The 26323-nt window shown below is 53.2% G+C and overlaps 2 protein-coding genes across 6 annotated transcripts; both read left to right on the top strand.

Moving 5' to 3' along the window:
* ngly1 (N-glycanase 1) lies at nucleotides 1-5983 on the top strand. 2 transcript variants are annotated; one of them, XM_030121147.1, is made up of 12 exons: nucleotides 1-188; nucleotides 943-1057; nucleotides 1130-1324; nucleotides 1513-1672; nucleotides 1750-1969; nucleotides 2047-2168; nucleotides 2320-2465; nucleotides 2552-2662; nucleotides 2773-2958; nucleotides 3727-3912; nucleotides 4130-4307; nucleotides 4499-5983. In XM_030121147.1, exons 1-12 carry the CDS (start codon nucleotides 88-90, stop codon nucleotides 4672-4674), a joined length of 1896 nt encoding a protein of 631 aa, XP_029977007.1. In that variant the 5' UTR covers nucleotides 1-87; the 3' UTR covers nucleotides 4675-5983. The 2 variants fall into 2 exon arrangements, with proteins under 2 accessions (XP_029977007.1, XP_029977006.1); XM_030121146.1 differs by having other exon boundaries at nucleotides 1510-1672; nucleotides 4499-5981.
* Nucleotides 5984-6812: 829 nt separating this feature from the next.
* Nucleotides 6813-21968, top strand: top2b (DNA topoisomerase II beta). Of its 4 annotated transcripts, XM_030120469.1 has the most exons (37): nucleotides 6813-7318; nucleotides 9096-9260; nucleotides 9719-9809; nucleotides 10257-10320; nucleotides 10439-10584; nucleotides 10665-10762; nucleotides 11022-11234; nucleotides 11313-11486; nucleotides 11566-11667; nucleotides 11743-11880; nucleotides 11966-12104; nucleotides 12187-12344; nucleotides 12586-12711; nucleotides 12800-12910; nucleotides 13209-13314; nucleotides 13404-13513; nucleotides 13595-13687; nucleotides 13764-13878; nucleotides 13969-14090; nucleotides 14170-14318; nucleotides 14400-14631; nucleotides 14770-14904; nucleotides 14980-15180; nucleotides 15249-15444; nucleotides 15525-15616; nucleotides 15943-16098; nucleotides 16188-16271; nucleotides 17427-17621; nucleotides 17773-17896; nucleotides 17970-18128; nucleotides 18229-18442; nucleotides 18630-18712; nucleotides 19964-20059; nucleotides 20162-20287; nucleotides 20370-20455; nucleotides 20554-20581; nucleotides 21497-21968. In XM_030120469.1, exons 1-36 carry the CDS (start codon nucleotides 7277-7279, stop codon nucleotides 20569-20571), a joined length of 4659 nt encoding a protein of 1552 aa, XP_029976329.1. In that variant the 5' UTR covers nucleotides 6813-7276; the 3' UTR covers nucleotides 20572-20581; nucleotides 21497-21968. The 4 variants fall into 4 exon arrangements, with proteins under 4 accessions (XP_029976329.1, XP_029976326.1, XP_029976327.1 ...); XM_030120466.1 differs by lacking the exon at nucleotides 20554-20581 and having other exon boundaries at nucleotides 9099-9260; XM_030120467.1 differs by lacking the exon at nucleotides 20554-20581 and having other exon boundaries at nucleotides 20165-20287.
* Nucleotides 21969-26323: the final 4355 nt, after the last annotated feature.

The raw sequence follows: 26323 nt of genomic DNA, 5'->3' as shown, positions 1-26323 counted from the left end.
GAAGTCGCTGTTAGCATTAGCTTTAGCCGTCCTGTGCAAAAATAAACATTTTTCCCCTCATTTGTGCAATAAAGATAAAAACCCGACATGACTCTGTCCCCGGCGGTCTCCACGCTCTGTGAGAACCCGAACCAGGTCTTTCTGGACGTCGCCAAGCTTTTAATCACGTACGCGGACAACATTTTGAGGTAAGTTTGTGAAGCTGTCCGTGAAGGAAAGAGAAAGATCAGAAACATAAAAGTGACAGATGTGATTATAAACAGACTGCCAGCATCATTTGGGACATAAAACATATCGGAGATATTAAACAGAGTAGCGGGGGCCGCTGGAAACGATCCGCTAACGTGACTCAGGATAAAACATGAAGTTTTAGGCTGAAAGAAACTACTTTAACTCACAATCCGTGGAAACAAACTGCAGCCAGGAGTCGTTTCAACACTCAGCCTCTTAAATGTGACTTTGCTGATGGATACAAAAGACTTAAATAGACGTTCCTGTGTCAGATTTTTTTGTAGATAGATGGATTTAATCATATGCATCTTAAAAATCATGGCAGGAAGTTTGTTTTGTGCCACATCAACTTGCTTAAACACAAGCTTAATCATTGAAACCTTGCTACTTCATCAAAAGATGATGTTGGAGGCTTGGAAGGTGTAAAACTATATTTTTTGCATTTGTTCTACCCTAAAAATGTAGAGTTTTCTAAAATCTGGCTAGTTTTAAGCTGAATTTATTCCTTTCTTGATCATAATTTTGCCAGTGGAGGAGAAACAGCAGGTTGCCAGGTTTGCTCGGTGCTGTGGATGTGGAGATCTGTGACTCTGAAGGATACGCCACTGTTTTCCACCATGAAGTGCTGCGATCGGCGTCTCCTGTCTTTACATGCTGTAGATCAGTGGTCTCCAGAGTCTGGCGTTGTTCTCATATTGTTACGTTCAACAGATTCCCCAATGAGGAAAAGTACCGGTCGATCCGTATCGGTAACCCCACCTTCTCCACCAAGCTGCTGCCCATCAAAGGCGCCGTGGAGTGCCTCTTCGAGATGGGATTCCAGGAGGTAACTGATGAGGGATTCACCGGGTTGAACTCGCGTCTCGATACTCACCGGCCGGTCGTGTGACCGTTCCAGGCGGAGACTCACCTGGTCTTCCCCAAGTCTGCGTCGGTGGAGCAGCTGAAGCTCATCAGGGAATCCATCGCAGCGGAGCGAGATCAGAGGCTGGGCGGAGGACGTCCGGCCCAGCAGCCCGCCTCGGCTCCACGGCGCCCCGTCGCTACCTCAGGCACGCCCACGCCTCAGCCTGCTCAGCAGCCCTCGTCCCTGGTGAGCTGCGCCAGTTTGGACTGTGCCTGTTTCTGATATTTGTGCACCGTTAACAGCATCCGGCTGTTGTTGGAACACAGAGACTCCGGGTTGAGGTGTTGCCACATTGGGTTCAACTTAGAGTTGGAGCAAGAATTTGAGAATTCGTTGAGTTCAGTTTTGTGGGCTTTTGTTTTCTCTGCCAGGAGAGCAGCATGAGCTTCTTCGTGACTCTTCAGTCCAACTTCCAACACGTGATGCTGTACGAGAACGCCGAGCTGCAGCAGAAAGCCCGGAGCGCCATGCCCCACCAGGAGATGTCCTCGGCCGCCCAGAGCAAGCTGGAGGAGGCCAGACGGGCCGATCCAGGCGAGTGGGGATGTGAGGAAGGTTTAAAGCGGCCGGCAGCAGGCGGGTGGCTGCTGGGCTCACTGTGGTTTCCTCAGGCTGTAGAGTTGGACTGGAGGACTTCCTGGTCGTGGAGCTGCTGCGCTGGTTCAAGCAGGACTTCTTCTCCTGGGTGGACTCGCTCCCCTGCGGCCGCTGCGGAGGCCCCACCCAGAACTCCGGGTCGCTCGGTCCCACCCCCGAAGACCTCCGCTGGGGGGCCCAGCGGGTGGAGAACCACTTCTGCTCCGGCTGCCAGCTCTCCACCCGGTTCCCCAGGTATCTGAGGCCTCTTCGCACGGACGACCGCGAAAACGCAGGCCGCGTTTTCAGACTGGCCTTCCCTCTGGCTGCAGGTACAACAACCCCGAGAAGCTGCTGCAGACCAGGAGGGGGCGCTGTGGGGAGTGGGCCAACTGCTTCACCCTGTGCTGCAGAGCCGTGGGCCTGGAGGCCCGCTACGTCTGGGACAGCACGGGTAAACCGCGCTCCGGTTCCATTTCTGATTTAACATCAATTTCATTTAAAATTTGAATTGAAGTTTGACGTTCTTCCTCTGAACTGAGATAAGAGTTCCTGTTCCTGGCAGGGGCAGCAGTGTGTGTGAAGTGCGTGCGCTCTGCTTTCAGACCACGTGTGGACGGAGGTCTTCTCGCCGTCCCAGCGCCGCTGGCTGCACTGCGACTCGTGTGAGAACGCCTGCGACAAGCCGCTGCTCTACGAGCTGGGCTGGGGGAAGAAGCTGGCCTACATCCTGGCCTTCTCCAAAGACCAGGTCAGACCGGGAGCTCGCCGCCAGCTCCGCGGCTCTTTCAGCCTTCATAATAGAAGTGTGTGTGTGTGTGCGTGCGCGCGCTGCAGGTGGTGGACGTGACCTGGAGATACTCCTGCAGACACCCGGAGGTGCTGTCCAGAAGAACCAGGGTCCAGGAGGCGTGGCTGCTGGACACCATCAACAGGCTGAACGGCGTGGTGAGCCCCACACACACACACACACACACACACACACACACACACACACACACACACACACACACACACCACCGCCCCCGTCAACCCTCTGCTGTCTGTCGCTCCTGCAGAGGCAGCAGAGCCTGAGTCCCGGCAGGAGGGCGGAGCTGACGGAGCGGCTGCTGGTGGAGCTGGTGGAGTTCATCTCCCCCAAGAAGCCGCCGGCGGGGCAGCTGGGGGGGCGCAACTCCGGATCTCTGGCCTGGAGGATCGCCCGGGGGGAGGCGGGGGCGGCCGGGACGGAAGCCTCCGCTCAGGTAGCTCAGGAAGTTTCCTCTGTAGGGACCGGCCACAGCGTCAAAGTTAGAAGCTTTTATTGTGAAAATAAATGAGTCATTTCAGAGAGTCAAAGATACAAGTTGATAGATTTTATTCAGCTTTTAGCTCCTGTAGCATCTTTACAGATTTCCCTCTTTTGTTTTCATGAATTTTCTCCCTTTAGCTCTTGAATGCGTTTTAGCTTTTTTGCGTATTTTTAGTTCTGAAACAGTTTATATCCGCCCTGCTTGTCCTCATGGTTTTATCATTTAGCCAGAAAGAGAACTTCTTTCTTTTTTCTTTTAATTTTTCATTTCTCTTTTCTTTTTTGGTTTTTCTTACCTATATTTTTTTCCTGGATTAAAACTCATTTACTTCAACCATTTCACAGTTTTTTTTTTTTTTTGTTTTTTTTTTTTTTTTTTTAAGTTTTTCTATTTCAGCATTTTTAACTATCGGTGCTTTTTTTTTTGCATTCCCAGTTATTCTGTCTGTTTTTTCTCAGTGCTGAAAATCCTCCAGGAAATCAGGGAATCCAGACAGTAAAAAGCACAACTGTCCCAGTTAGAGGCATTTCATTTGTTTCCACATTATTCCAATATAATGGATTCTTTTCCCAGCATCTTAGATGATTTTTATGAATCTCTGTTAGACTTCCAGCTTGTTCAGTCCTAAAACCTGAATTGTAAAGAAACGCTGTGCAGCTGAATCGGCAGCTCTGCTGGCGGCGGCGACAGACTGTTTCTCTGCCCGCTCCTGTGTTTCAGGCGGTGGGCTTCGTCTTCTCCCCCACGGAGCAGGAGAAGCAGCAGCGGCTGCTCCACGTGCGCTACGGCGCGGCGGCCGACCAGTACTGCCGGGTGTCCAGCGGCTCGGAGCTGACGCCGGGCTGGGACCGCTGTGCGTGGAGCAAGCAGGCGGTGTTCCGCAAGCTGGAGGCCGACTGGCGGATGGTGCGTCGCTGCACGAAGCTCAGAATGTGTCCCGTTCAGTCCGTCTGCACAGTTTACCTGGGTGTTCTGAGAGACAGCCAGAGAGCCATAGGAAAGAAGGCCGAGCAGATGAAAACAATGCAACTTACAGTCCAGAAACTACTGACTTTCAAAATAAAATTGCAGAAATTGTGTCAGCCGGTCTGAAGCGGTGTCCGTCCCTCGTCTCCTCCTCCAGGTCTACCTCGCCCGGACGGAAGGCTCCGCCGTGGGGAGGCTCGGCTGGAGGTTCGACCTGGCTCCGGCCGGAATGACCATCAAGTCCGTCTCTGTGGCGGCGTCCAGCCAGACCTTCCACTCGGGGACGGTGTGCTGGACGCTGCAGTCCGACCGGCTGACCACCGAATTCTCAGGAGGTCAGGGTTCATCCCACACTGTCTTAATGTTCTGTATGTCCCAGAATGTTCCCTACGTCCCCGATTGTCCTGTATGTCCCAGAATTTCCTGTTTGTCCCCGAATGTCCTGTATGTCACAGAACGTCTCCCCTGTACCGTTTGTCCCGCCCGTCCTCTACGCCCCCCCTGTCCTCATACTTTGCGTCCGCAGACGGCAGCAGCCAGTCCTTCCCCGGCCTGAGCGGAGCCTCGGAGCTGACGGTGTGGGCGGAGCTTGGCGGGGGGGACGGCGAGGCGTCCTGGCAGCACTCCCAGCTGTTCAGACAGAGCCTGGAGGAGACGGACCTGTCCTCGTTGGAGATCATCATCCACCTGCAGGACGCCTAGCGGCGGCGGGTCGTCTCTCGTCGACACATCAGTGCAATATGGAAGCATCTGTTCCCTCCAGGACGATCAAACGTGCCTCGACCGGGCCGCCAGCGAAGCCAGACGTTACGTTTTCTGCCTGTCGTCGCATCTTAATCTTTTATTTTGAAGGGCCACCTGTGTTTTGTTGACAGTGGTACGACATGTAACGCATGAGGCTCTTCAGCCACCCGGGTGTGGTTTGTAATATGAACCAGCGGACGTTCAAAACTGGATTCCTTTTCTTATGAATTCACTTCATTAGATTCCACAACGTTATTCGCTGCTATAAATTCTGCTTTTACAAAGATGACACTACTCTGTTTTCCTTGTCATTGTTGATTCAACATCTAAGCGTCGCTAGATGTGAGAGAGAGGACGAATAAAATCACAGACCGTAAACCTCAGTTTGCGTCCAAGAAAGAAAACAAAACCCAGCAGACGTTGGAGCTGCTTCAGCTGGGATTTGTTTAGACGGTTTCTGGATTAAGAGTTTCTGGATATCAGGCATTATTTTGATCACTTTTCACTGTGAACTGCTGCTGCTGTAAAAGTCCCGAATCGTTTAAAGTCCATACCCTGTCCTGAAGGGGCAGTTTAAAGACTACCTTGTAACTGCAGTGCAGTGTCTCAGCTGTACCTCTACGCTTTCTTTCTGTGCTCATCAGTATTAACGTCAGACTCGTTTAGTTCAGTTTCACCTTCATCACTAAAATTTTAGCATCATTCCTCATAAGAACTTTTCTTCCAGCCTTTCTCCTCTTTTCTCCTGTTCAGGGCTGATTTTCAGCCGAGCGTGAACGCCACAGCCACACTGCAGACCCACGGAAACGTTGTTGGATGTAACGGAGACATTCCACACTGTGTGGGTGTGTGTGTGTGTTTTATTTGTAGTTTCCCTGAGCCTGGTGTGTAAATAACATGTTTTTTGTTAGGGAGAGGGCTGATCGTCCGAGTGTGTGTAATCAATGCATTCTGTCTGTTTTCACTGTATTTCTGGGAGAATCCAGGGCAGTTTGAAATAAATGCATTGTGTTGCAGTTTTGTGTGTTTTTGTGCTTTTCTTTGTGACTGTATATTTCTGAAGAATACAAAGCAGTGTGTAATAAATGTTTTATATGTGCTTCAATGAATGTTTGTGGGGGTTTTTTTGTGTGTTTTGGGATTATCCTGGAGAATACAGCAGTGTGAAATAAATCTATTTTCTTGTAGTTGAATGTATTTTTTTTTTGTTGTCTGTGCTTCTAGCAGAATGCTGAGTGGTGTGAAATCCATTTATTTTGTTGCAGTTTTGTATAGATTTCTGTGTGTTTTTGTGTCTGACGAGTACAGAGCGGTGTGCAATAAATGTATTTTCTTACATTTTGTGGGTTTTTTGTCAGTTTTGTGTTGTGCTTTGGGGAAATACAGAGTGTTGCAATACTCTCAGTTTTGGCTTTATTTTAGTGTTTGTGTGTCTGTTTTTGGTGTGTTTCTGGGGTATGCACAGCAGTGTGGAATTTTTTCCAGTTGTGTATGTGTTTTTGTGTTGTGTGTCTGTTTTTGGTGTATTTCTGGGGAATATACTCACAGTGATTTATTTTGGTGCTGTTTTGTGCATGTTCTAGTAATTTTTGTGTTTGTTTTTGGTGTGCTTCTGGGGAACACAGTAATAAATGTAATATTTTGTTATTTTATTTTGTGCATGTTTTTGTGAATACGTGTCTGCATTTAGTGTATTTCTGAGGCTGCGTGATTCAATTTATATTTTCATTTTAGTTATTTTGTTGCAGTTTTTGAGGTCATTTCAGTATTTGTTCTGTTTTTGGTGTTTCTGGGGAAGACAGAGCAGTGGATAATGAATGTATTATTTTTGACAGTTTTGTGTGTTTTAGTTGTTTTAGTATATTTTTGTGTGTGTTGTAGCATATTTTGTGCATGTTTTAGGATATTTTTGTGCGTGTTTGAATATATTTTTGCGTGTGTTCCGGGTCCGTTTCTGTCTCAGTGACGGTGCTCGCGCGGGTTTTTGCCGCCATCTCGTGTCGACAGAGGTGTAAATGCCCGCGTTGAGCGGAGCTCTCCCATTGGTCGAGGAGCCGGTGCCTTTGAAAAGTGGCCCCCTGATTGGTCGGTTCGTGCGCGAGGCGATTCGCCGTCTCTGTTGCAGATGGCGGAGCCGGACAGCGGGCGCTGCTGTTAGCTAGTATCTGCTCCGTGTGTCAATGAAACCTCTCTAATTCCTCTCCTCTCCGCGCGCTTCGTCCTCCGCTTCGTGGCTGTTATGCGCCTTGTCCGCGTGAGGCTGTAGGGCTGCTCTCGGCGCGCGCGTTTTGTACAGTATTTATTAGAGAGCGCGGAGCCCGGTTAGCATCTTTGTTGAAGTTTAGGCCGCTCGTCCATCTTAACAATAGCGGCCGCCGCACCGCTTCCAGCCGCTCCGCACCGAGAAGGAAGAACATGAAGCTGCCGCAGGCTGCGGCTTCCAGCGACTGAGACGTTGTGTTATGGTGACGGCCTGCTGCGGGTAGAGGAAGCGAGGACATTTTAGCGAAGCCGCATCGTTCACACACGCAGCGAGGGAGGCTCCGGACCACAAAGGAAGATGTCTAACGGGGCTGCGGGGAGCGGGGGTCTGGGCTGGCTGGTGAGTCGCTCCGCTCGTTCCCGCTTCCGTCCACGGAACCTCACTTCGGTCCGGTTATCAAACGGCGGCGGGGTGGCGCTTCTGCCGCTCGCTAGCTGTTAGCATGCACGAGCGTTTAAATCCCCCCGGTGCCCATTCATGTTGCTTTAAAGACCCGGACCGGCTCACGACCCCGGGAGAGACCCGGAACTCTTATCAGCTCTTATCTCCGCTCTGCTTCTGGGTGAACTCCTGCTGACATGAGAAGCGCTCATATAATCAGCAGAAGTTTACAAACCAGTCAGGCAGCGGTGTTTCCCCCTGATCGAAGAGACCGACAGAAAGTTCCCTGCATGCCAGCGTGTTGCTGTTTGGTCAGATGGAGTCCCTCTGACCCAGACTGTGATTAAAACAGGTCACATTTCCTCTCTTTGTTCCCACATTACATTCAATCCATGCCTGGTGGGAGCAGGACACACAACAACAACAACAACAACAACAACAAGCTTCTCTGCTTCTGTGTTATTAAAAAACACGTGTGGTGGAAGAAGAGAGAGAGAACCTAGAGGAGCAGAGACGTGATGATATAGTCCAGGGTTCTGCGACCTTCATGACCAAAAGAGACATCTCAGTGACTTTCCATCAAGTCAGCGAAGCACAAAATGAGGCCAGTGCAGCTCATGATGTTTAATATTTAGAGATTTCACCTATTTTTGTACCTGATTTAACAGTTGTGCTCCTCTTTTAAAGCATATTTTTTGACAGTTTTGAAATTTTAGTTCATTCTACCTCCTTTAAATCAGTTTTGCATCCCTTTATTCCAACCATATTCAATGTTTTTCCTTTAGAAATTCAAGACATTTCAGGTTTTTTAAGCCTTTCTATCATTTTTTTCGGTTTTATCTATTTTTCCCCAATTTTCCCTTTTTGGAATCCCTTTTGAATCAAGAGTGACCAATCATTTTGAATAGTACTATGTTGTGTTACCATAATGAAGATCATTTTAGTCATGTTTCATGTTGTGAAAGCTTGATGGAGCCACTACAGAGGTAGTGAAGAACCTCAGACCCCCGTTATAGACCTATTGATCGCTAATTATACAGTAATTAGAATATTTAGCACGCGTGGCCCACATGAGGTACAGTGTAATGTACAGACACTCCTGTGCTGAAGGCCAGACGGCTGTATGGGAGTCAGTCAGCCTCTCTCACTCCCAGGTCAACAACAGCAGATCACACACACAACACCTCATGTTACTCATTTATGTCCGTTGAAAGGGTGATGTGATGAAGTCTTGAATTTAAACTCAAGTGTGGGGTGGTTTTATTTAATCCTCATAATTTCATGGAGCAATTTTTGGCTGAAGGAGACGAGCTGAGAATAAAACAGTTAAATACCACACACAGTTTTTCGTTAGGGGAACGGGAACAGTTGGGTTTAGTGCAGATGCAGAGTGTGAGCGATGCCTCTGTTGCAGCCGGTGTGTCAGAGTGCGAGGAAACGTTTGGAAATCTGTCCGTGGACCTGCAGTTGGTATATACAGCATGTACAAGAGTTTTATAAAGCTTGTGGATCTTGGTCCGCAGAACCCGTCAGTTTCCCACATCTAATTCACTGTCTGAGTGAAATACACCGCAATGCATGCTGGGTACGTTGCATCACGCGGAGGGGGGTCTGTCTCCTGCCTCCGGAGGACCAGACTCATCCTGAAAGTCTGCGGCTCCACCTGAAGGGGGATCTTACTGTCAGTGTTTATGGAAGCAGTCGTTTGCTTCCTCACGCTTCTCCTCCGGCCCAGCAGGAGGCGGCGAACGGCAGGGGGGACGCCGGCAAGACCGAGGCGCCCAAGAAGGAGAAGGCCGGCAAGCTGTCGGTGGAGCGGGTGTACCAGAAGAAGACCCAGCTGGAGCACATCCTGCTGCGTCCCGACACCTACATCGGCTCCGTGGAGCCCATCACCCAGGTCAGCCCTCGGGATCGAACCGTCGCTCGGATCGTTAGCACACATTAGTTTAGCAAAACAAAAGAACCGTTTTCTCTCAACGGCACCATGAATGTAAATAGTACTGATTAACAGCACAGTAGTTTCAGGTGTTTCTGAAGGTATTAATACGGGATATAGTTAAAGTTTTATTTTGAAAGTGTACATTTAAATTGCCGACTTTTATGTTGGAAAACTTTTCTCTGAAGTCACCTTCTTTGCACACTTTCCGCCATGTTTCATCGGGTATAGTGGGCTCACAGCTGATCAGCCTGAGGCTCTGCGACTTTCAGAGTCCTGAGGCTGTTAACTAGTACTGGCGAGGGACAGGGAGCAGTCGCTCGTCACGTCGGACGGCGTTTTGAACCACCCTAATACTCCTGTCTCTGGACCGACTCTTGATCCGCTCTGCTGTCCGTCTTCATTTGTTCCTCTTGCAGCAAATGTGGGTGTTTGACGAGGAGGTGGGGATGAATCAGAGGGAGATCACCTACGTCCCCGGCCTCTACAAAATCTTCGACGAGATTCTGGGTGAGTGAGAGCGCTTCGTTTAAAGCTCCGTTTGTCGTCCGAGGCGCGCACGCACACACACACACACACACACACACACCCTGTGCTGCCGCTAATTGCAGACACTAGCGTGGACGGAGGGACGGTTCGGCGGGGTTTACTCTCCTCCGGTGAAGCACGGCGGCGGCGCTCTGCCAGCTGCTGCGTCTGAACGGAGGTTCATAAAGCAGAAGGTGGTTTTACTGACGGGGTTAACAGCGCCGCCGCGCCGCGGTCGACTCTGAAATGAGAGCAGTCGCTCATTTCAGCCTCAGCCTGTCTGCATATCAAGACGCTTGATTAAGGACGCCGCTGCGCCGTCTGCATGCCAGCGGAATCAGCCTGCAGGAGAACCGGGGGGGGGGGCGGCGGGGGGATCCAGATGAGCCGCCGCCGCCTCAGGTGAACTCTCCGCTCTCTTCTCGACAGTGAACGCAGCAGACAACAAGCAAAGGGACAAGAACATGACCGCCATCAAGATCACCATCGACCCGTAAGTACACCGGCCAGGGAGAGCGGCCCAGATCCCAGACCAGCCCACCGGGAGAGTCCACAGAGTCCTCAGGAGTCGAGGCTTTGAGCTGGAGCGTCTGTCAAAATGCTCTGTGCAGAGAATCCAACACCATCACCATCTGGAACAACGGCAAGGGAATCCCCGTGGTGGAGCACAAGGACGAGAAGATGTACGTCCCCGCCCTCATCTTCGGACACCTGCTGACCTCCAGCAACTACGACGACGACGAGAAGAAGGTCACAGGTGAGGGACGCCGCCCCGTCCCCCGCCCCGTCCCCGTCCCCGTCCGCCGCCGGCGTCCTGACGTCTGGCTCTGCTCTCAGGTGGACGCAACGGATACGGAGCCAAACTCTGCAACATCTTCAGCACCAAGTTCACGGTGGAGACGGCCTGCAAGGAGTACAGACACAGCTTCAAGCAGGTGAGGCAGCGTCCGGGGGCGTGGCTCCCGGCGGCGGCGTGGCCGGCGCGGCTGACCTGTGCCGGCGGTTGTGTGTTCCGTAGGGTTGTGGCTCGTGCTGGTAGCTCAGGTAAGGCTGTGTGTTCGGCGGCGGCCCGGTTTTCACACGGGGGGTGTTTGGGGCGGTGTCGGGTTTCACGGTGCTGCACCGAGTGGCGGTGAGGAGCGGCGGCGGCGGCCCGAGGCGTGCGTGTAACCGGTGTGCCGCCCTGCTCCTCAGACGTGGCAGAACAACATGACCAAGACCTCGGACCCAAAGATCAAGTTCTTCGACGGGGACGACTTCACCTGCGTGACCTTCCAGCCCGACCTGCCCAAGTTCAAGATGGACAAGCTGGACAAGGACATCGTGGCGCTTCTGACCCGCCGGGCGTACGACGTCGCCGGCTCCTGCAAGGGCGTCAAGGTCACGCTGAACGGCAAGAAGCTTCCGGTGAGTCTGTAGCTCCACCCACTGCCGTCCTGATCGACCGAGGCCAACCTGTGTGTGTGTGTGTGTCTGTGTCTGAAGGTCACCAGCTTCCGCAGCTACGTGGATCTGTACGTGAAGGACAAGCTGGACGAGACGGGCGTGGCGCTGAAGGTGGTGAACGAGACGGTGAACGAGCGCTGGGAGGTCTGCCTCACCATGAGCGAGAAGGGCTTCCAGCAGATCAGCTTCGTCAACAGCATCGCCACCACCAAGGTGAGGCGCCACCGTGCGTCTGCCGGCGCCGCGAGGGAAGAAGTGTGTGTGTCATGCCGGCAGTGTGTGTGTGTTTCAGGGAGGCAGACACATCGACTACGTGGTGGACCAGATCGTGTCCAAGCTCATCGAGGTGGTGAAGAAGAAGAACAAGGCGGGCGTGTCCGTCAAACCCTTCCAGGTAGGCGGGCGGAGACAGGGGGGGCGGTGTCGGCGTCTCCGGAAGCCGCTGACCTTCGTGTCGTCGGTTCCTCAGGTGAAGAACCACATCTGGGTGTTCGTCAACGCGCTGATCGAGAATCCCAGCTTCGACTCGCAGACCAAGGAGAACATGACGCTGCAGACCAAGAACTTCGGCTCCAAGTGCCTTCTGTCCGACAAGTTCATCCGAGCCGTAAGGACCCGCCCCCGCCCCCGTCCCCGTCCCCGTCCGGCGGGGAGGACGGACGCTGAAGGAGTTTCCTGTCTGTGCTCCGCAGGCCACCAACTGCGGCATCGTGGAGAGCATCCTGAACTGGGTCAAGTTCAAGGCCCAGACGCAGCTCAACAAGAAGTGCTCGTCCGTCAAGCACAGCAAGATCAAGGGAATCCCCAAGCTGGACGACGCCAACGACGCCGGTGCGCGAGCGAAGCGTCCCCGTCTGGACATCAGCAGGACGGAGACGGCCTCTGACTCATCTCTCCCTCGTCTCCGTCGCAGGTGGGAAACACTCGTCCGAATGCACCCTGATCCTCACCGAGGGAGACTCGGCCAAGTCCCTGGCCGTCTCCGGGCTGGGCGTCCTGGGACGGGACCGCTACGGCGTGTTTCCCCTCCGAGGAAAGATCCTCAACGTGAGGGAGGCGACGCACAAGCAGGTAGGAACCTCGATCCGGAACCGTTCTGCTCAGGAAGCCCGAAAGGCCCAGAAGGTTTTTACAGCAGCGGGTCGAGTGTCCACTTCCAGGACCAACACTTCCTGCTGTGGCGTCTGAACAACCGCTCTCCTCGTCTCGCCTCGCCGCCGCCGCTGCAGCGGCTTGGCTCACAGTTTCTTCTCAGTCTGTTGTCGTGAACCTGCTCGCCGGCGTTGCGGCCTCACTCAGTCTTTCGCCGCAGATCATGGAGAACGCCGAGATCAACAACATCATCAAGATCGTCGGGCTGCAGTACAAGAAGAGCTACGACGACGCCGAGTCGCTCAGGACGCTGCGCTACGGCAAGATCATGATCATGACCGATCAGGTGAGCTGGGCGCACCAGGGGGTGGAGTCTCTGGGGGGGAGGCGGAGTCTCAGGGGGCGGAGCCTTATCGTTTCCCATCTCCCCCCAGGATCAAGACGGCTCCCACATCAAAGGCCTGCTCATCAACTTCTTCCATCACAACTGGCCGTCCCTGCTGAAACACACATTCCTGGAGGAGTTCATCACCCCCATCGTCAAAGTACTGCAAACACGCACACACACACACACACACACACACACACACACACACACACACACACACACACACACACACACACGCACACACACACACACACACAGTCAAGGAATTCTTCTTTACGTACCTTCACCTGTTTTGTTGTTGTGACTGACGGATTATTAATGACTGTAGAAATGAAGCTGATTGATACAAAATGTAATATTTTAATTTTTCTGTGTGTGTGTGTGTGTGTGTGTGTGTGTGTGTGTGTGTGTGTGTGTGTGTGTGTGTGTGTGTGTGTGTGTGTTCGTGCGCGCAGGCGACCAAGAACAAGCAGGAGATGTCCTTCTACAGCATTCCGGAGTTTGACGAGTGGAAGAAGCAGACGGAGAATTACAAAACGTGGCACATAAAGTACTACAAAGGTTTGGTCTTCAAACGTTCCCCGTCTCCGTCAGCTCCGGCAGAACCAGCAGAACCCGCGAGGCTCAGCGTGTCGCCTCCTCTCCCGCAGGTCTGGGTACGAGTACCAGCAAAGAGGCCAAGGAGTACTTTGCGGACATGGAGAGACACCGCATCACCTTCAAGTACAGCGGCGCCGAGGACGACGCCGCCATCACTCTGGTGAGGGTTCCGCCGCCGCGGGGGGGCGGGGCCGCGGTGGGGGCGCGGAGGCTGACGGTCTGGTCTGGTCTGGCTCCGCAGGCCTTCAGCAAGAAGAAGACCGACGACAGGAAGGAGTGGCTCACCAACTTCATGGAGGACCGGCGCCAGAGGAGGATGCACGGCCTGCCGGAGGTTTGACGCTTCCTGTCGGCGGCGGCGCTCCGAGCGTCGGCGCCCCCCGGTCTCTAAACTCCGCCTCTGCTTTCAGCAATACCTGTACGGGACTCAGGCCCGCCACCTGTCCTACAACGACTTCATCAACAAGGAGCTCATCCTCTTCTCCAACTCCGACAACGAGCGGTCCATCCCCTCCCTGGTGGACGGTCGGTCGCCCCGCCGCCGCCGCCCCCGCCCCCCCTCCTGACGGCGCCGCGCGGCGTGGCGCTCCCTCTAACTCGGCCTTGTGGTTGCAGGTCTGAAGCCCGGCCAGAGGAAGGTGCTGTTCACCTGCCTGAAGAGGAACGACAAGCGGGAGGTGAAGGTGGCCCAGCTGGCGGGCTCGGTGGCGGAGATGTCGGCCTACCATCACGGAGAGGTACGCCCCGCCCGGCGCCCCCTGCTGGGAGGAAATAAGACCGTCCCTCACCCCGTCTCCCGCCCTCTGTCCGCCGCAGCAAGCCCTCATGATGACCATCGTCAACTTGGCCCAGAACTTCGTGGGCAGCAACAACCTGAACATCCTGCAGCCGCTGGGTCAGTTCGGCACCCGGATCAACGGTGGGAAGGACGCCGCCAGCCCCCGTTACATCTTCACCATGCTCAGGTGACCCCTCCGCCCCCGCCGGGCCTTCTGCGCCCGGGTGAGACGTCCTCAACCCCGCTGTCTTTTCTGTCCGTCCCGCAGCCCTCTGGCCAAGCTCCTGTTTCCCGCCGTCGACTCCAACCTGCTCAAGTTCCTGTTCGACGACAACCAGAAGGTGGAGCCGGAGTGGTACATTCCCATCATCCCCATGGTGCTGGTGAACGGCGCCGAGGGCATCGGCACGGGCTGGGCCTGCAAGATCCCCAACTACGACGTCCGCGAGATCGTCAACAACCTCATCAGGATGCTGGACCACGAGGAGCCCCTCATAATGGTACACGGTCCAATGCCCATGACACACACACACACACACACATACATACACACACACACACACACACACACCCGCAGGTGGACGCTTTAACGGCCGGGCAGCGTCGACGCTGATTCTTCTTCTTCTGTCTGCAAACAGCTTCCCAAATACAAGAACTTCAAGGGCGTGATCCACGAGCTGGGCCAGAACCAGTTCCTGGTGAGCGGAGAGGTTTCCGTCATCGACAAGAACACCGTCGAGATCACGGAGCTTCCCGTGCGGACGTGGACGCAGGTACGAGCGCAGGGCCGCCGCAGCACTGCAGCAGTTCCCACACGTGGATGTTCTGACCCGCTGTTTCTTTTCCAGGCCTATAAAGAGTCGGTCCTGGAGCCCATGCTGCAGGGCACCGACAAGACGCCGGCGCTCATCAGCGACTACAAGGAGTACCACACCGACACCACCGTCAAGTTCGTGGTGCGCATGTCGGAGGACAAGCTGGCGCAGGCCGAGGCGGTCGGCCTCCACAAAGTCTTCAAGCTGCAGTCCAGCCTCACCTGCAACTCCATGGTGCGTACCGCCGGCGCCGCGTCCGAGGCCGTCCGGCGCCGCCTTCTCAACCCGTCTCTGCTGTGCAGGTGCTGTTCGACCACATGGGCTGTCTGAAGAGGTACGACTCGGTCCAGGACATCCTCCGCGAGTTCTTCGAGCTGCGGCTGCACTACTACAAGCTGAGGAAGGACTGGCTGCTGGGCAGCCTCGGCGCCGAGGCCGCCAAGCTCTCCAACCAGGCCCGCTTCGTCCTGGAGAAGATCGAGGGGAAGATCACCATCGGTGAGAACGAGCTGCCAGCCGCCGATCCACCGGGACCCGTCCAGCGCCGCTCCAACCCGTGTTAACTTTAATTTAAACAGAGAACAAATCGAAGCGGGAGCTGATCCGCATGCTGGTCCAGAAGGGCTACGAGTCCGACCCGGTGGTGGCCTGGACCAAGGCTCAGGAGAAGGTACGGCACTCCATCTGCTTCCTGTCTTCTGACAGAAGTATCAGACTCCATACTGGCCTGTGTGTGTTTGGATCGTATTCTGAATCATGCACCCTGGGTAATTCTGATGGATATTTTATTTTTACGCTTCACAATGGTGGAGAAACTAGAATATATTGTTCTTTTTGTTTGTTCTAACTTGTGAAGAAGACACCAAGAATCATCCTGTCCTGTAAATGTACTTATTTACGCGTTGAGCCGACACTCGGGTCAGAAGCCCAGGTGCTCTGAAACCAGGAGGCAGGTCCCGGACGTCCGGGTTTTAACGTCCGCCGTTTCTCCCTCAGGCTCAGGACGAAGAGGATCGCGACGGGAACGAGAGCGACGGCTCGGTGGACTCCGGATCCTCGTCGGGGCCGAACTTCAACTACATCCTCAACATGCCGCTGTGGTGCCTGACCAAGGAGAAGGTGGAGGAGCTGCTCCGGCAGAGGGACCTCAAGGTACGCGCCTCGCCGCCGCCGCTCGCCGGGGGCCGGCGTGACGGAGGCCTTCACTGTGTGTGTGTGTGTGTGTGTGTGTGTGCGCACAGAGATCCGAGCTCAACGATCTGCAGAAGAAGTCGTCGGAGGAGCTGTGGAGGGAGGACTTGGCCGTCTTCGTGGAAGAACTGGACGTAAGTGTGCCGTGGTACCGGTCAGGGCTGTGGTCTCCTGGGGGACGTTCCTCACGCCGGGTCAGTGGAGGTCAGCGGCGCCGAGTCGGGCCGGAAATCACCCCGAACCGGCGTTTATCAGTGAACAGCCGTCGTGCACGGCGCTCTGCTTTGGAAGCGGCTCTGCCACTCCGGCCGACGGATCCGAGTCTCAGATGTGGTCCGAGATGTTCCACTGGTCGTACGGACGAAGCTGGAGAGCTCACTGGAACAAAAGGCCGTCGTAGATCTGACCTCTGACCTGTTGGGAGAAGAAGAGGAGAATATTACAGCTGACCAAGAAGTCACGCCTGTTCCCCGACCTGCCGGCGGCCGAGGCCCCTGAACATCCCGCGTGGAGTCGCTGGTCCTGCAGCGCTGACCGTCTGACCGTCGACGGGTCGCCACGGGAGCCGGAGGACGCAGGAGACCAGCTCAGTCTGGGACGTACGGCGGGCGGGAGGCGCAGGCCGACCTCTGCTTCTCATCACCTCTGAGGGGAAAGGCTTTATATTCAGGCTCTGCTGATTCCTCATGGCAATTTATTCAGGTTTTGGTTTGGTTTTTTGCTTCTTTTTTTTTTTTTTTTTTTGCATTGTTTTCACTTGAAATTGACCACTTAATTTTACATATAACACACACACACACACACACACACACACTCTATATCCTTTGCAGTTTGGCTTCATATGCTTGTACATGTTTTGCCCGTTTGTTTGCTTTAAACTGCGTTCTGTTCTGTCCGGTTTGGGTTTGCTGTCCCGGTTCTACATCCTGAGAACACGTTAGTTTGTTAATGTGAGAAGCAGCAGAGGAGGCATCAGCGAACCGAGGCAGATTTAGCTTCGGCTTCCTGCTGCTGAGCCAAATTAAGATCCGACTGTTCAACTTTCTGCCAGTTTTCCACTGATGAGCTCCTCTGGAGCTGCGGAACACGTTGAACCTTCAAATTTAGGATAAAAGCTTTTAAATTTAAAGATAAAGATAAAGACAAAGACGTTCTCTAAGCTGTTTTTAGCCCTTTCCTTTGCCCCCTGTTGTGTTGCTCTGGGTTGTGTTGAGTCAGAGGACAGTGGGCCGAAGCAGCAGTGCAAGCCGAGTGTGAGTGTGTGTGACTGGATCCTGTGTGTCCGTCAGAACGTGGAGACCATGGAGAGAGAGGAGGTGAGCTCAGGGAAGGCCATCAAGCTGGTGAAGGGCAAAGTGGGCAAGCCCAAAGTGAAGAAGCTGAACCTGGAGGAGACGCTGCCGTCCCCGTTCGGCCGCAGGGTGGAGCCGCCCAAGCAGGCCATCAAGTCCGACGCCGCCAAGAAGCTCACCAAGAAGAAGAAGGTAACCGAGGAGAACCACGGGACGCTCGCAGGACGCCTGTCCCTCCCCCGCCCGTCTCACCAGTCCGCCTTGGAGAGCTGTAGCCCCTCCGGTTCGTCCGGCTGTACTGACTGTGTGTGTGTGTGTGTGTGTGTGTGTTCTGTCCCGGCAGAGCGACTCGGACCTGGCCGTGAAGATGGAGTTCGACGAGGAGGGCGGAGGCGACGGAGCGGCGGGAGAAAACTCGGTGGTCAAAGCCAAGACTCCCCGGGTCAAGAAGGAGAAGAAGGAGCCGGGTGAGCGGCTCCGTCCTCTCTGGCGTCGTCCCCGCGGAGACCGCCGTCCGCTGACCGTCCCTCCTGCTTCCAGGCACCCCCAGAGTGAGGAAGCCCCCGGCGCCCAAGGGCAGCGCCACCAAGAAGGTGAAGAAGAGGAACCCCTGGTCCGAGGACGACTCCAAGTCCGACAGCGACGTGGAGAACAGCGAGCCCGTCATCCCCCGGGAGACCAAGTCCCAGAGGGCGTCAGGTGGGACTCTGTCTCATGTCTCTTCATCGGCTGAAGAAATCCACGCCTCCAGCAGAAGTGATTATCCAGTCGTCCAAACCTCGGTCCTGCTGTCTTCCAGCTTCCAAGCCAAAATACACCTTCGACTTCTCGGAGGAGGAGGATGAAGAGGAGGCGGAGGAGGAGGAGGAGGAGAACGGCGACGACGACGCGGCGTCCTCCCCGGTGAGGTCGCTCAAGGACGACTTCTCCTACTCCAACGCCAAGGAGCGCTTCAGCGACAAGTCGGACGAAGACGAGGACGGCTCCTTCAGCCCGGCCAAACAGAAACCCACGTAAGGCTCCGGAGCGGCGCCGGGCCAGCGAGCGCCGCCGCGGCCTGACGAGCAGAACCATGTAGCTTTCCCGCCTCCCGCTCTGTTGCACGCCGCTCACCCCCCCCAAACCATCTCTGTATCCGTCCGCCGCCTCAATAAAGAGCACCAAGCCGGCGTTGAAGGTCTTATTTCTGCTTCCCCCAAGGTCTGCACCAGCGGCTCCAAAGAAAGAGCCAGCCAGCATCTTCTCCTCTAAGTCAGCCTTCTCTGAAAAGAGCAATGACAGCGGTGAGTATCAGCTCAGCGTCTGTGTGTGTGTGTAGTCTGTAGTCTGTCAAAGAAACTAACCAGTTCCACCGCTTCACCTCCTGGATCCAAATCCTGCCTCCACAAATCTCACCTTCACCCTTTTCTCTGTCCTGAAGTGACGAGTCGGCGTTCTAACCTTCACTCCACTCTGCCTCCTCCTGCTCTTTCACTCTTCATGCTCCACACTCAACAGTTTACAGCATTTTGGAGCAAACAACAATGTAATGAGGGACCGTTTTGTAATAATCTACCAAAAGTATATGAAAAAATCAAAAATGTTATGATTGAGTTCAGATTGAAGCAGTGAAAGGAGAAGTTTTGATGTCTGCAGCCAGTAATGTAAGACATGAACAGGACGGCATGTCTGGGAAAGGAAAGGAAAAACCCTTCATCTGCAGAACAGTGGAGTGTTTCTTGATGATCCTACAAGAAGCGTGTATAATGTGAAGAGTATAGGTCCTAGGACAGAACCCTGTGGAGCTCCATGTTTAACTTCAGTCTGAGCTGAAGAGCCATCATTGACTGAAGACTCTGATTAGTGGTCTTTACATAAACGTTCTCGAAGCGGACTTCAGCAGCTTCCTGTAGGATTTTAGAAATGAAGGTTGGACGCTGGCCTGGAACTGGAGAGATCTGGTCTGAGTTTAACTGGAGCTACAAAACATGTTTAACATGTAAAATGAAACCAACTCAGCTAAAGTTTCATTGATACAGAAGTTTTGATACTTGTCCAAAAAGTGTCTCCTCTGTTGCCTTCCTGAAGTTTTAATATGGTGGTGAACATTTCATGACATTTAAATGTTGGATTTCTGACCCAGGTTCTGGCCGTCGAGAGCTTTTCACTCATTGACCATCAGACTGGATTGGATTGGATCAGCCAACATTTTCTTTCAGTTGTTGTTCTGATCAGACCTTTGTGACTCTATAAATCCAAACCTGACACTGAGAAGTATCGAAGAGTCAGATGTAACCTTTGATCCTCCTGAATCCTGGATGTTGATTGGCTGGATGAGCTCAAGCTTCGGGTTCTCAGCAGGTTCTCGCTGTCAAAAGAAGAAGAACCTCTGATGTAGAAACCACCGACAGGACCTCATTAGATCCACTCTATGTCCAGTTAAAGCCCTGGAAGCAAACAGCTGTGAAGATGTTGGGTGTAGAAACAGTCGGACTCTCATCTTGAATCTGACGAGGCTGCCGCGGGTTAACGTCTGGCTGTCCTTTCCTTTTTAGACGGGTCCAAGTCCGACAGCGACGACAACAACGGCCCGGCCTTCTCGTCCTACTCCAGCAGCTCCGCCTTCAGCAAACCCTCACCAGCAAAGAAAGGTAAGGCGTGGTAGGGCCAGCAGAGGGCGCCACAGCACCGGGCCTGGGCTGACCTGAGTCTGGAAGAGTCTCGCTGACCCGGTTCTTGTCTGTCGTGTGCAGCAGCTAAGAAGCCGTCGGACCCCAAACCCAAGAAGCCACCAGCACCAAAAGCAAAGAAACCAGACAAATCCATCTGGGACTCGGACTCCGACACCGAGGCCAAGAAGCCAGCGGCAGCTCTCAAAGGTACGGTACCCACCCAGACCCGGAGCAGTCCGGTCTGCCTGGCGACCAGCATGATGACGCCAGAGGTCACTTCCTGTTGCAGGTAAAGGCCGAGGGAGGAAGAGGAAGGGTTCGGGCTCGGAAGACGAGTACAATCCCACCAAGAAGGCCCCGAAAGCTGTCGGCAGGGTGAGTCTACTTCCTGTTTCTGAGAGAAAAGCACTGAATCCACCATGTTTGGTCACATGTCTGACGATCTGACCATTTGTCTGCTCTGTCGACACAAGGGGAAAAAACGAGCTTAAACGACTCCCGGTAAACAAATCTCCTCTTCACCCAGTTTTCTGCTCCCGCTTCCTCCTTCACTTCCTGCAGTGTTGTGGTGTTGCTCCTTACTGATGTTGGTTAGCATCTCAGCTAGCAGCTAGTATGATTCTTTGTGGCAGTGCTTCCCAACCTGTTTCCTCCGTGACCCCTGACCCCCCTCTCTTATTTTGATGACCTGAGATCCGCTAACACCTTTGACCCCTCGAACCCCAGGTTGGGAACCATTGCTCTAAGAAGCGCAGCTTAGCATAGCAGCTAAAAGGTGTGGGGATACAATAATAGTTGCTAACTAGCACTTTAGTTTAGAACCTGTGTGATAGTCAGAGACGTAGGTTAGCTATTTTGGCTAGCATCCAGTGAGTTTCAAGAACGGATGCTTGCTAGCATTATGGCTAAAAGGCGCGGGGATGCATTAGCAGATACTGTCTAGCACATTAGCTGAAAGCCTATATGAATGAGTAATGGACGTGGGTTAGCATTGAAGCTCACAGATTCAAGCTAACAGCCTTTATGTTTTCAAGAATATGGATGAGTATCAAAGCTAATGGCTTGTGTGATGTAGCATTGAATTTGGCTTAGCATCTGTGCTATACTACTGGGTGATTCAAGAAGCAGCATATATTAGCATCTTGGCTAGCAGCTGAAGTGATTTAGTATGTGCTGTGGCTAATAATGCAAATAAAACATTCATGAACATGGGCTACTATTTGTTGTGGATGTGGGTGAGTATGTTAAGCTAACAGCTTGTGTTAAGCAGCAATGTATGTATTAGCCTGTGTGGCTCAGTGAACCATGTAGGTTAGCATCTTAGCTAACAGCCTGTGTGGTTCAGTGAGCTTGTAGTTTAGCTTCAGGTGCTGCTGTGACGTTCATTCTCAGTCTCCACCTCGGCTTCTCCCCCAGAAACCTCAGAAATCTCCCTCCGATGACGACGAAGACGAAGACCTGAACAGTCGGAGCGCCAAGAGCGCCGTTTCCCACGATCGGGGGGGCCGCGCCAAGAAGGAAGTGAAATACTTCAACGAATCGGACGTGGAGGAAGACGACGACGACGACATGTTCGATTGAAGCGACTCCTCTGTGACATTCACTCACTCCACTGTATGAGACGCTCCTCCCGGTTCCCCACAAACTTTTGTACATTTCCTGTTTTTTTTTTTTCGTTACTAGTGTCGTTTAATGATTTTTATTGTGTAGGTGTTTTACACTTTTTATTGAAAACATATACAGCTTTGTTTTTTTATTCTCATTGAAATGTTCTGTATTTGTCCGAAGCGGCTTTTAGAGGTTTAGAACGCCGTGCTTTAGCACATTTTAACTGTTAAAATATGATGTAACTTTTTGAACATGAAGTTGAAAGTAAACGATGAAATGTCCCGTTTGTTTCTGCGACTCTTTACTTGCTGAACGAGGTCACCCAAAAGCAAAAATCCAAAAACACAAGAACAGTGTCTGGACGATCTGGACCAGACGGTTTCTGTCCGCTGGGGAAGGAGACGCAGAGGAAGGACAAACGGGAAGTGAGACGATGTGATGGAGACGAGTGGCAGGACACTTTTTTTTTTTTTAATTGCCTGTGGTTGGGGCTCGTAAGCGAGCGCCTGGTGGCCGGACCTTTGTCCACGGAGCCCGGCCGGGCTCAACCCGAAGGGGCGACGTGGACCTGACCTCCGGTGGCCTCACCACCCACCGAGGGAACCAAAGGGGCCAGGTGCAGTGTGGATTGGGTGGCAGCCGACGGCAGGGCGCCCGGCGACCTGATCCCCGGACACAGAGACTAGCTCAAGGGACATGGAATATGACCTCGTTGGGGGGAAGGAGCCCGAGCGTGTGAGGGAGGTTGAGAGGTACCGGCTAGATATAGTCAGACTCACCTCCACACATATTCTGGGCTCTGGAACCCAACCTCTGGAGAAGGGCTGGACTCTCCACTGCTCTGGCGTGAGAGGCGGCGGGCTGGTGTGGGTTTGCTTATAGCCCCACAGCTCAGCCGCCATATGTTGGAGTTCTCATCAGTGAACGAGAGGGTCGCATCCCTGCGCCTTCAGGTCGGAGACAGGTGCTTCACTGTGGTCTCTGAGTATGGGCCGAACAGCAGTGCAGAGCACCCGGCCTTCTTGGAGTCCCTGGGAGTGGGGCTGGACAGTGCTCCGACTGGGGACTCCATGGTTCTACTGCGGGACTTCAACGCCCACGTGGACAGAGACAGTGAGACCTGGAAGGGGATGATTGGGATGCATGGCCTCCCTGATCTGAACCTACTGGTGTTCTGTTATTGGACTTCTGTGCTAGTCACTGTTTGTCCATAACAAACACCATGTTCGAGCACAGGGGGGTCCATAAGTGCACTTGGCACCAGGACACCCTAGGTCAGAGGTCGATGATCGACTTCTGACCTCTGACCTCTGACCTTGTGTTTTGGACACTCGGGTGAAGAGAGGAGCAGAGCTGTTGACCGATCACCACCTGGTAGTGAGTTGGATTCGCTGGTGGAGGAGGAAACCGGACAGACTTGGCAGACCCAAACTTGTGAGGGTCTGCTGGGACCGTCTGGTGGAGCCCTCTGTCAGCAGGGTTTTCAACTCCCACCTCCAGGAGAGCTTTTCCCAGATCCTGAAGGAGGCTGGGGACATGGAGTCCCAGTGGACCATGTTCTCCACCTCCATTGTCGAAGCAGCTGCCCGGAGCTGTGGTCGTAAGGTCTCCGTCGCCTGTCATGTCCTTACTTCTGGTGGTGGAGACAGGAAGTAAGGGCTGCCGTCAAGCTGAAGAAGGAGTCCTATCGAGCCTTGTTGACTCATGGGACTCCAGAAGCAGCTGACAGGTACCGGCAGGCCAAGCGAACTGCAGCCCGAGTGGTTGAGGAGGCAAAAACTCGGGTCTGGAGGAGTTCGGGGAGGCCATGGAGGAGGACTATCGGTCGGCCTCGAAGAAATTCTGGCAAACCGTCCGGCGCCTCAGGAGGGGAAAGCAGGTCTCCACCAACACTGTTTACAGTGGAGGAGGAGGTGCTGACCTCAACTGAGGATACTGTTGGACGGTGGAAGGTATACTTCGAGGACCTCCTCAATCCCGTCGCCACGTCTTCTTTGGAGGAAGCAGAGGCTGAGGTCTCAGAGGTGGACTGAGGTCTCAGAGGTGGACTCGTCCATCACCCAAGCTGAAGTCACCGAGGTGGTCGGTAAGCTCGTCGGTCGCAAGGCACCTGGGGTGGACAAGATTCGCCCCGAGTACCTCAAGTCTCTGGATGTGCAGGGACTGTCTTGGTTGACACGTCTCTGCAACATCGCATGGCGGTCGGGGATAGTACCTCTGGACTGGAAGACCGGGGTGGTGGTCCCCCTGTTTAAAAAGGGGGACCGGAGGGTGTGCTCCTCCAACTACAGGGGGATCACACTCCTCAGCCTCCCCGGGAAAGTCTATTCCAGGGTACTGGAGAGGAGGATTCAACCGATAGTTGAACCTCGGATCCAGGAGGAACAATGCGGTTTTCGTCCTGGTCGCGGAACAGTGGGCCAGCTCTATACCCTCCATAGGGTGCTCGAGGGTTCGTGAGAGTTCGCCCAACCAGTCCACATGTGTTTTGTGGACTTGGAGAAGGCGTTTGACCTCGTCCCTTGTGGTGTCTTGTGGGGGGTGCTCTGGGAATACGGAGTCCGGGGCCCCTTGTTAAGGCCATCCGGTCTCTGTATGACCAAAGTAGGAGTCTGGTCCGCATTGCCGGCAGTAAGTCGGGCCTGTTCCCGGTGCATGTTGGACTCCAGCAGGGCTGCCCTTTGTCACCGGTTCTGTTTATAATCTTTATGGACAGAATTTTTCGGTGCAGCCAGGGGCAGGAGGGGGTCCGGTTTCGGGACCACAGGATTTCATCTTTGCCTTTTGCAGATGATGTTGTCCTGTTGGCTCCATCGAACCTGGACCATCATGCACTGGGGCGGTTCGCAGCCGAGTGTGAAGCGACAGGAATGAGGATCAGCACCTCCAAATCCGAGGCCATGGTCCTCGACCGGAAGAAGGTGGTCTGTCCTCTCCAGGTCGGTGGAGAGACTCTGGCCCAGGTGGAGGAGTTTCATTATCTTGGGGTCTTGTTCGCAGTGAGGGACGGATGGAGCATGAGATTGACAGGAGGATTGGTGCAGCGGCTGCAGTGATGCAGTCGTTGTATCGGTCCGTTGTGGTGAAGAAGCTGAGCCGAAAGGCGAAGCTCTCGATTTACCGGTCAATCTACGTTCCCACCCTCACCTATGGTCATGAGCTTTGGGTCATGACCGAAAGGACAAGATCTGGATACAAGCGGCTGAAATGAGCTTCCTCCGTAGGGTGGCTGGACTCCCTTAGAGATAGGGTGAGGAGCTCAGTCACCAGGGAGGAGCTGGGACTAGACTCCTCCACATCCAGAGGAGCAGCTGAGGAGGCTCGGCATCTGGTTAGGATGGCTCCTGGACGCCTCCCTGGGGAGGTGTTCCGGGCATGTCCCACTGGGAGGAGACCCCGGGGAAGACCCAGGACACGCTGGAGAGACTATGTCTCTCGGCTGGAATGGGAACGCCTTGGGATCCTCCCAGAGGAACTGGAGGAAGTGTCTGGGGACAGGGAAGTCTGGGCATCCCTGCTGAGACTGCTGCCCCCGCGACCCGGCCCCGGATAAGCGGGAGAAAATGGATGGATGGATATTTTTATTGGTAAGCAGTGCTTACTGAGCACACAAAAATTTACTGACACTTACATGGACTCAACAAAAAAATGCAATGGAAAATGTCCAAGAAAGTGTTGTATGTAGCAATAGTGACAAAATACAGTTTCACGTATTTACAATAAGCAATTGGCCAAAAATTAACCTTAAAGGAAATCAAGCCTTGTGACGTGAAAGAGAAATGGTTGCCCTTTTCGTTAGATTTATGTCTGGAGTGTCTGGTTTTTGTTTTCTACCTTTATAAATAAGATGACCTCGTCAGCCTGGGCTGGGTTGGACGGGACGTTTGGGGACTTGGGTGGAGGACAGACAGTGTCTCGCTGTCAGAGGATTGAACTCCAGAACCTCTACCTGGAGTTTTTACAGCAAACATTTCAGTCCTTGACCGTGCAATTAGATGAAAGTGGAGTCGAGTTTCTACTGTATTTGCCGCCCGATAGTAATATTGGAAGTTTGGCAGGGAAAGACAATGAAATTCACAATTCTGAAGTACTCTTAGTCTTACTCTGGGTGTTTCACCATCCCACAAAAAATGAGACATGACTGAGTGAATACTTTTGAAGAATGTTTTGGGTAGAAATACTAGCAGGCACTGAAACAAAAACAAGATTTTAGGGAGAACATTCATCTTAACCACATTTATTCTTCTGATTAAGGAGAGGGGAGAGAACTCCATCTTTGGAATTCAGCCTCAATCTCAGACAACAGGGGAGAGACATTCAGAGAGTAATGAGATTTGTAAAATGTGGCAACCTTAATTCCCAGATATTTCAATCCCGAAGAAGTCAGTTTGAACCGAATGTCAGACTGTGAAAGTTGCATTGCCTAAAAACTGACCAGAAAACATTCACTCTTCATTGACCTTATGCCCTGAAAATAAAACTGAAAGAAGGCGGGACACGCGTTAATACAATTTGTGACATAAAATAAGTCATCAGCATATTACCAAAGTTTGAACTCAGTTTGCAACCCTTTAATGCCTTTAAAAACAGAAGAAGACCTCAAATAAATGGACAAAGGCTCAACTTCCTGAGTAG

The sequence above is a fragment of the Salarias fasciatus genome, chromosome 22 (genome assembly GCF_902148845.1).
Source record: "Salarias fasciatus chromosome 22, fSalaFa1.1, whole genome shotgun sequence".
Taxonomy (NCBI): Eukaryota; Metazoa; Chordata; class Actinopteri; order Blenniiformes; family Blenniidae; genus Salarias; species Salarias fasciatus.
The sequence above is the reverse complement of the archived record's forward strand: the minus strand, read 5'-3'. Positions and strand labels throughout refer to the sequence as shown.

Bases quoted from the DNA above. Each gene is read 5' to 3' on its own strand.
- ngly1 (XM_030121146.1), top strand. From the start codon at position 88: ATGACTCTGTCCCCGGCGGTCTCCACGCTCTGTGAGAACCCGAACCAG. The intron at 2,959-3,726 runs GTAGCTCAGGAA...CCTGTGTTTCAG, and splicing joins GGACGGAAGCCTCCGCTCAG to GCGGTGGGCTTCGTCTTCTC. The intron at 3,913-4,129 runs GTGCGTCGCTGC...CTCCTCCTCCAG, and splicing joins TGGAGGCCGACTGGCGGATG to GTCTACCTCGCCCGGACGGA.
- top2b (XM_030120465.1), top strand. From the start codon at position 7,277: ATGTCTAACGGGGCTGCGGGGAGCGGGGGTCTGGGCTGGCTG. The intron at 10,763-11,021 runs GTGAGGCAGCGT...CCTGCTCCTCAG, and splicing joins ACAGACACAGCTTCAAGCAG to ACGTGGCAGAACAACATGAC. The intron at 18,443-18,629 runs GTAAGGCTCCGG...GCTTCCCCCAAG, and splicing joins CCGGCCAAACAGAAACCCAC to GTCTGCACCAGCGGCTCCAA.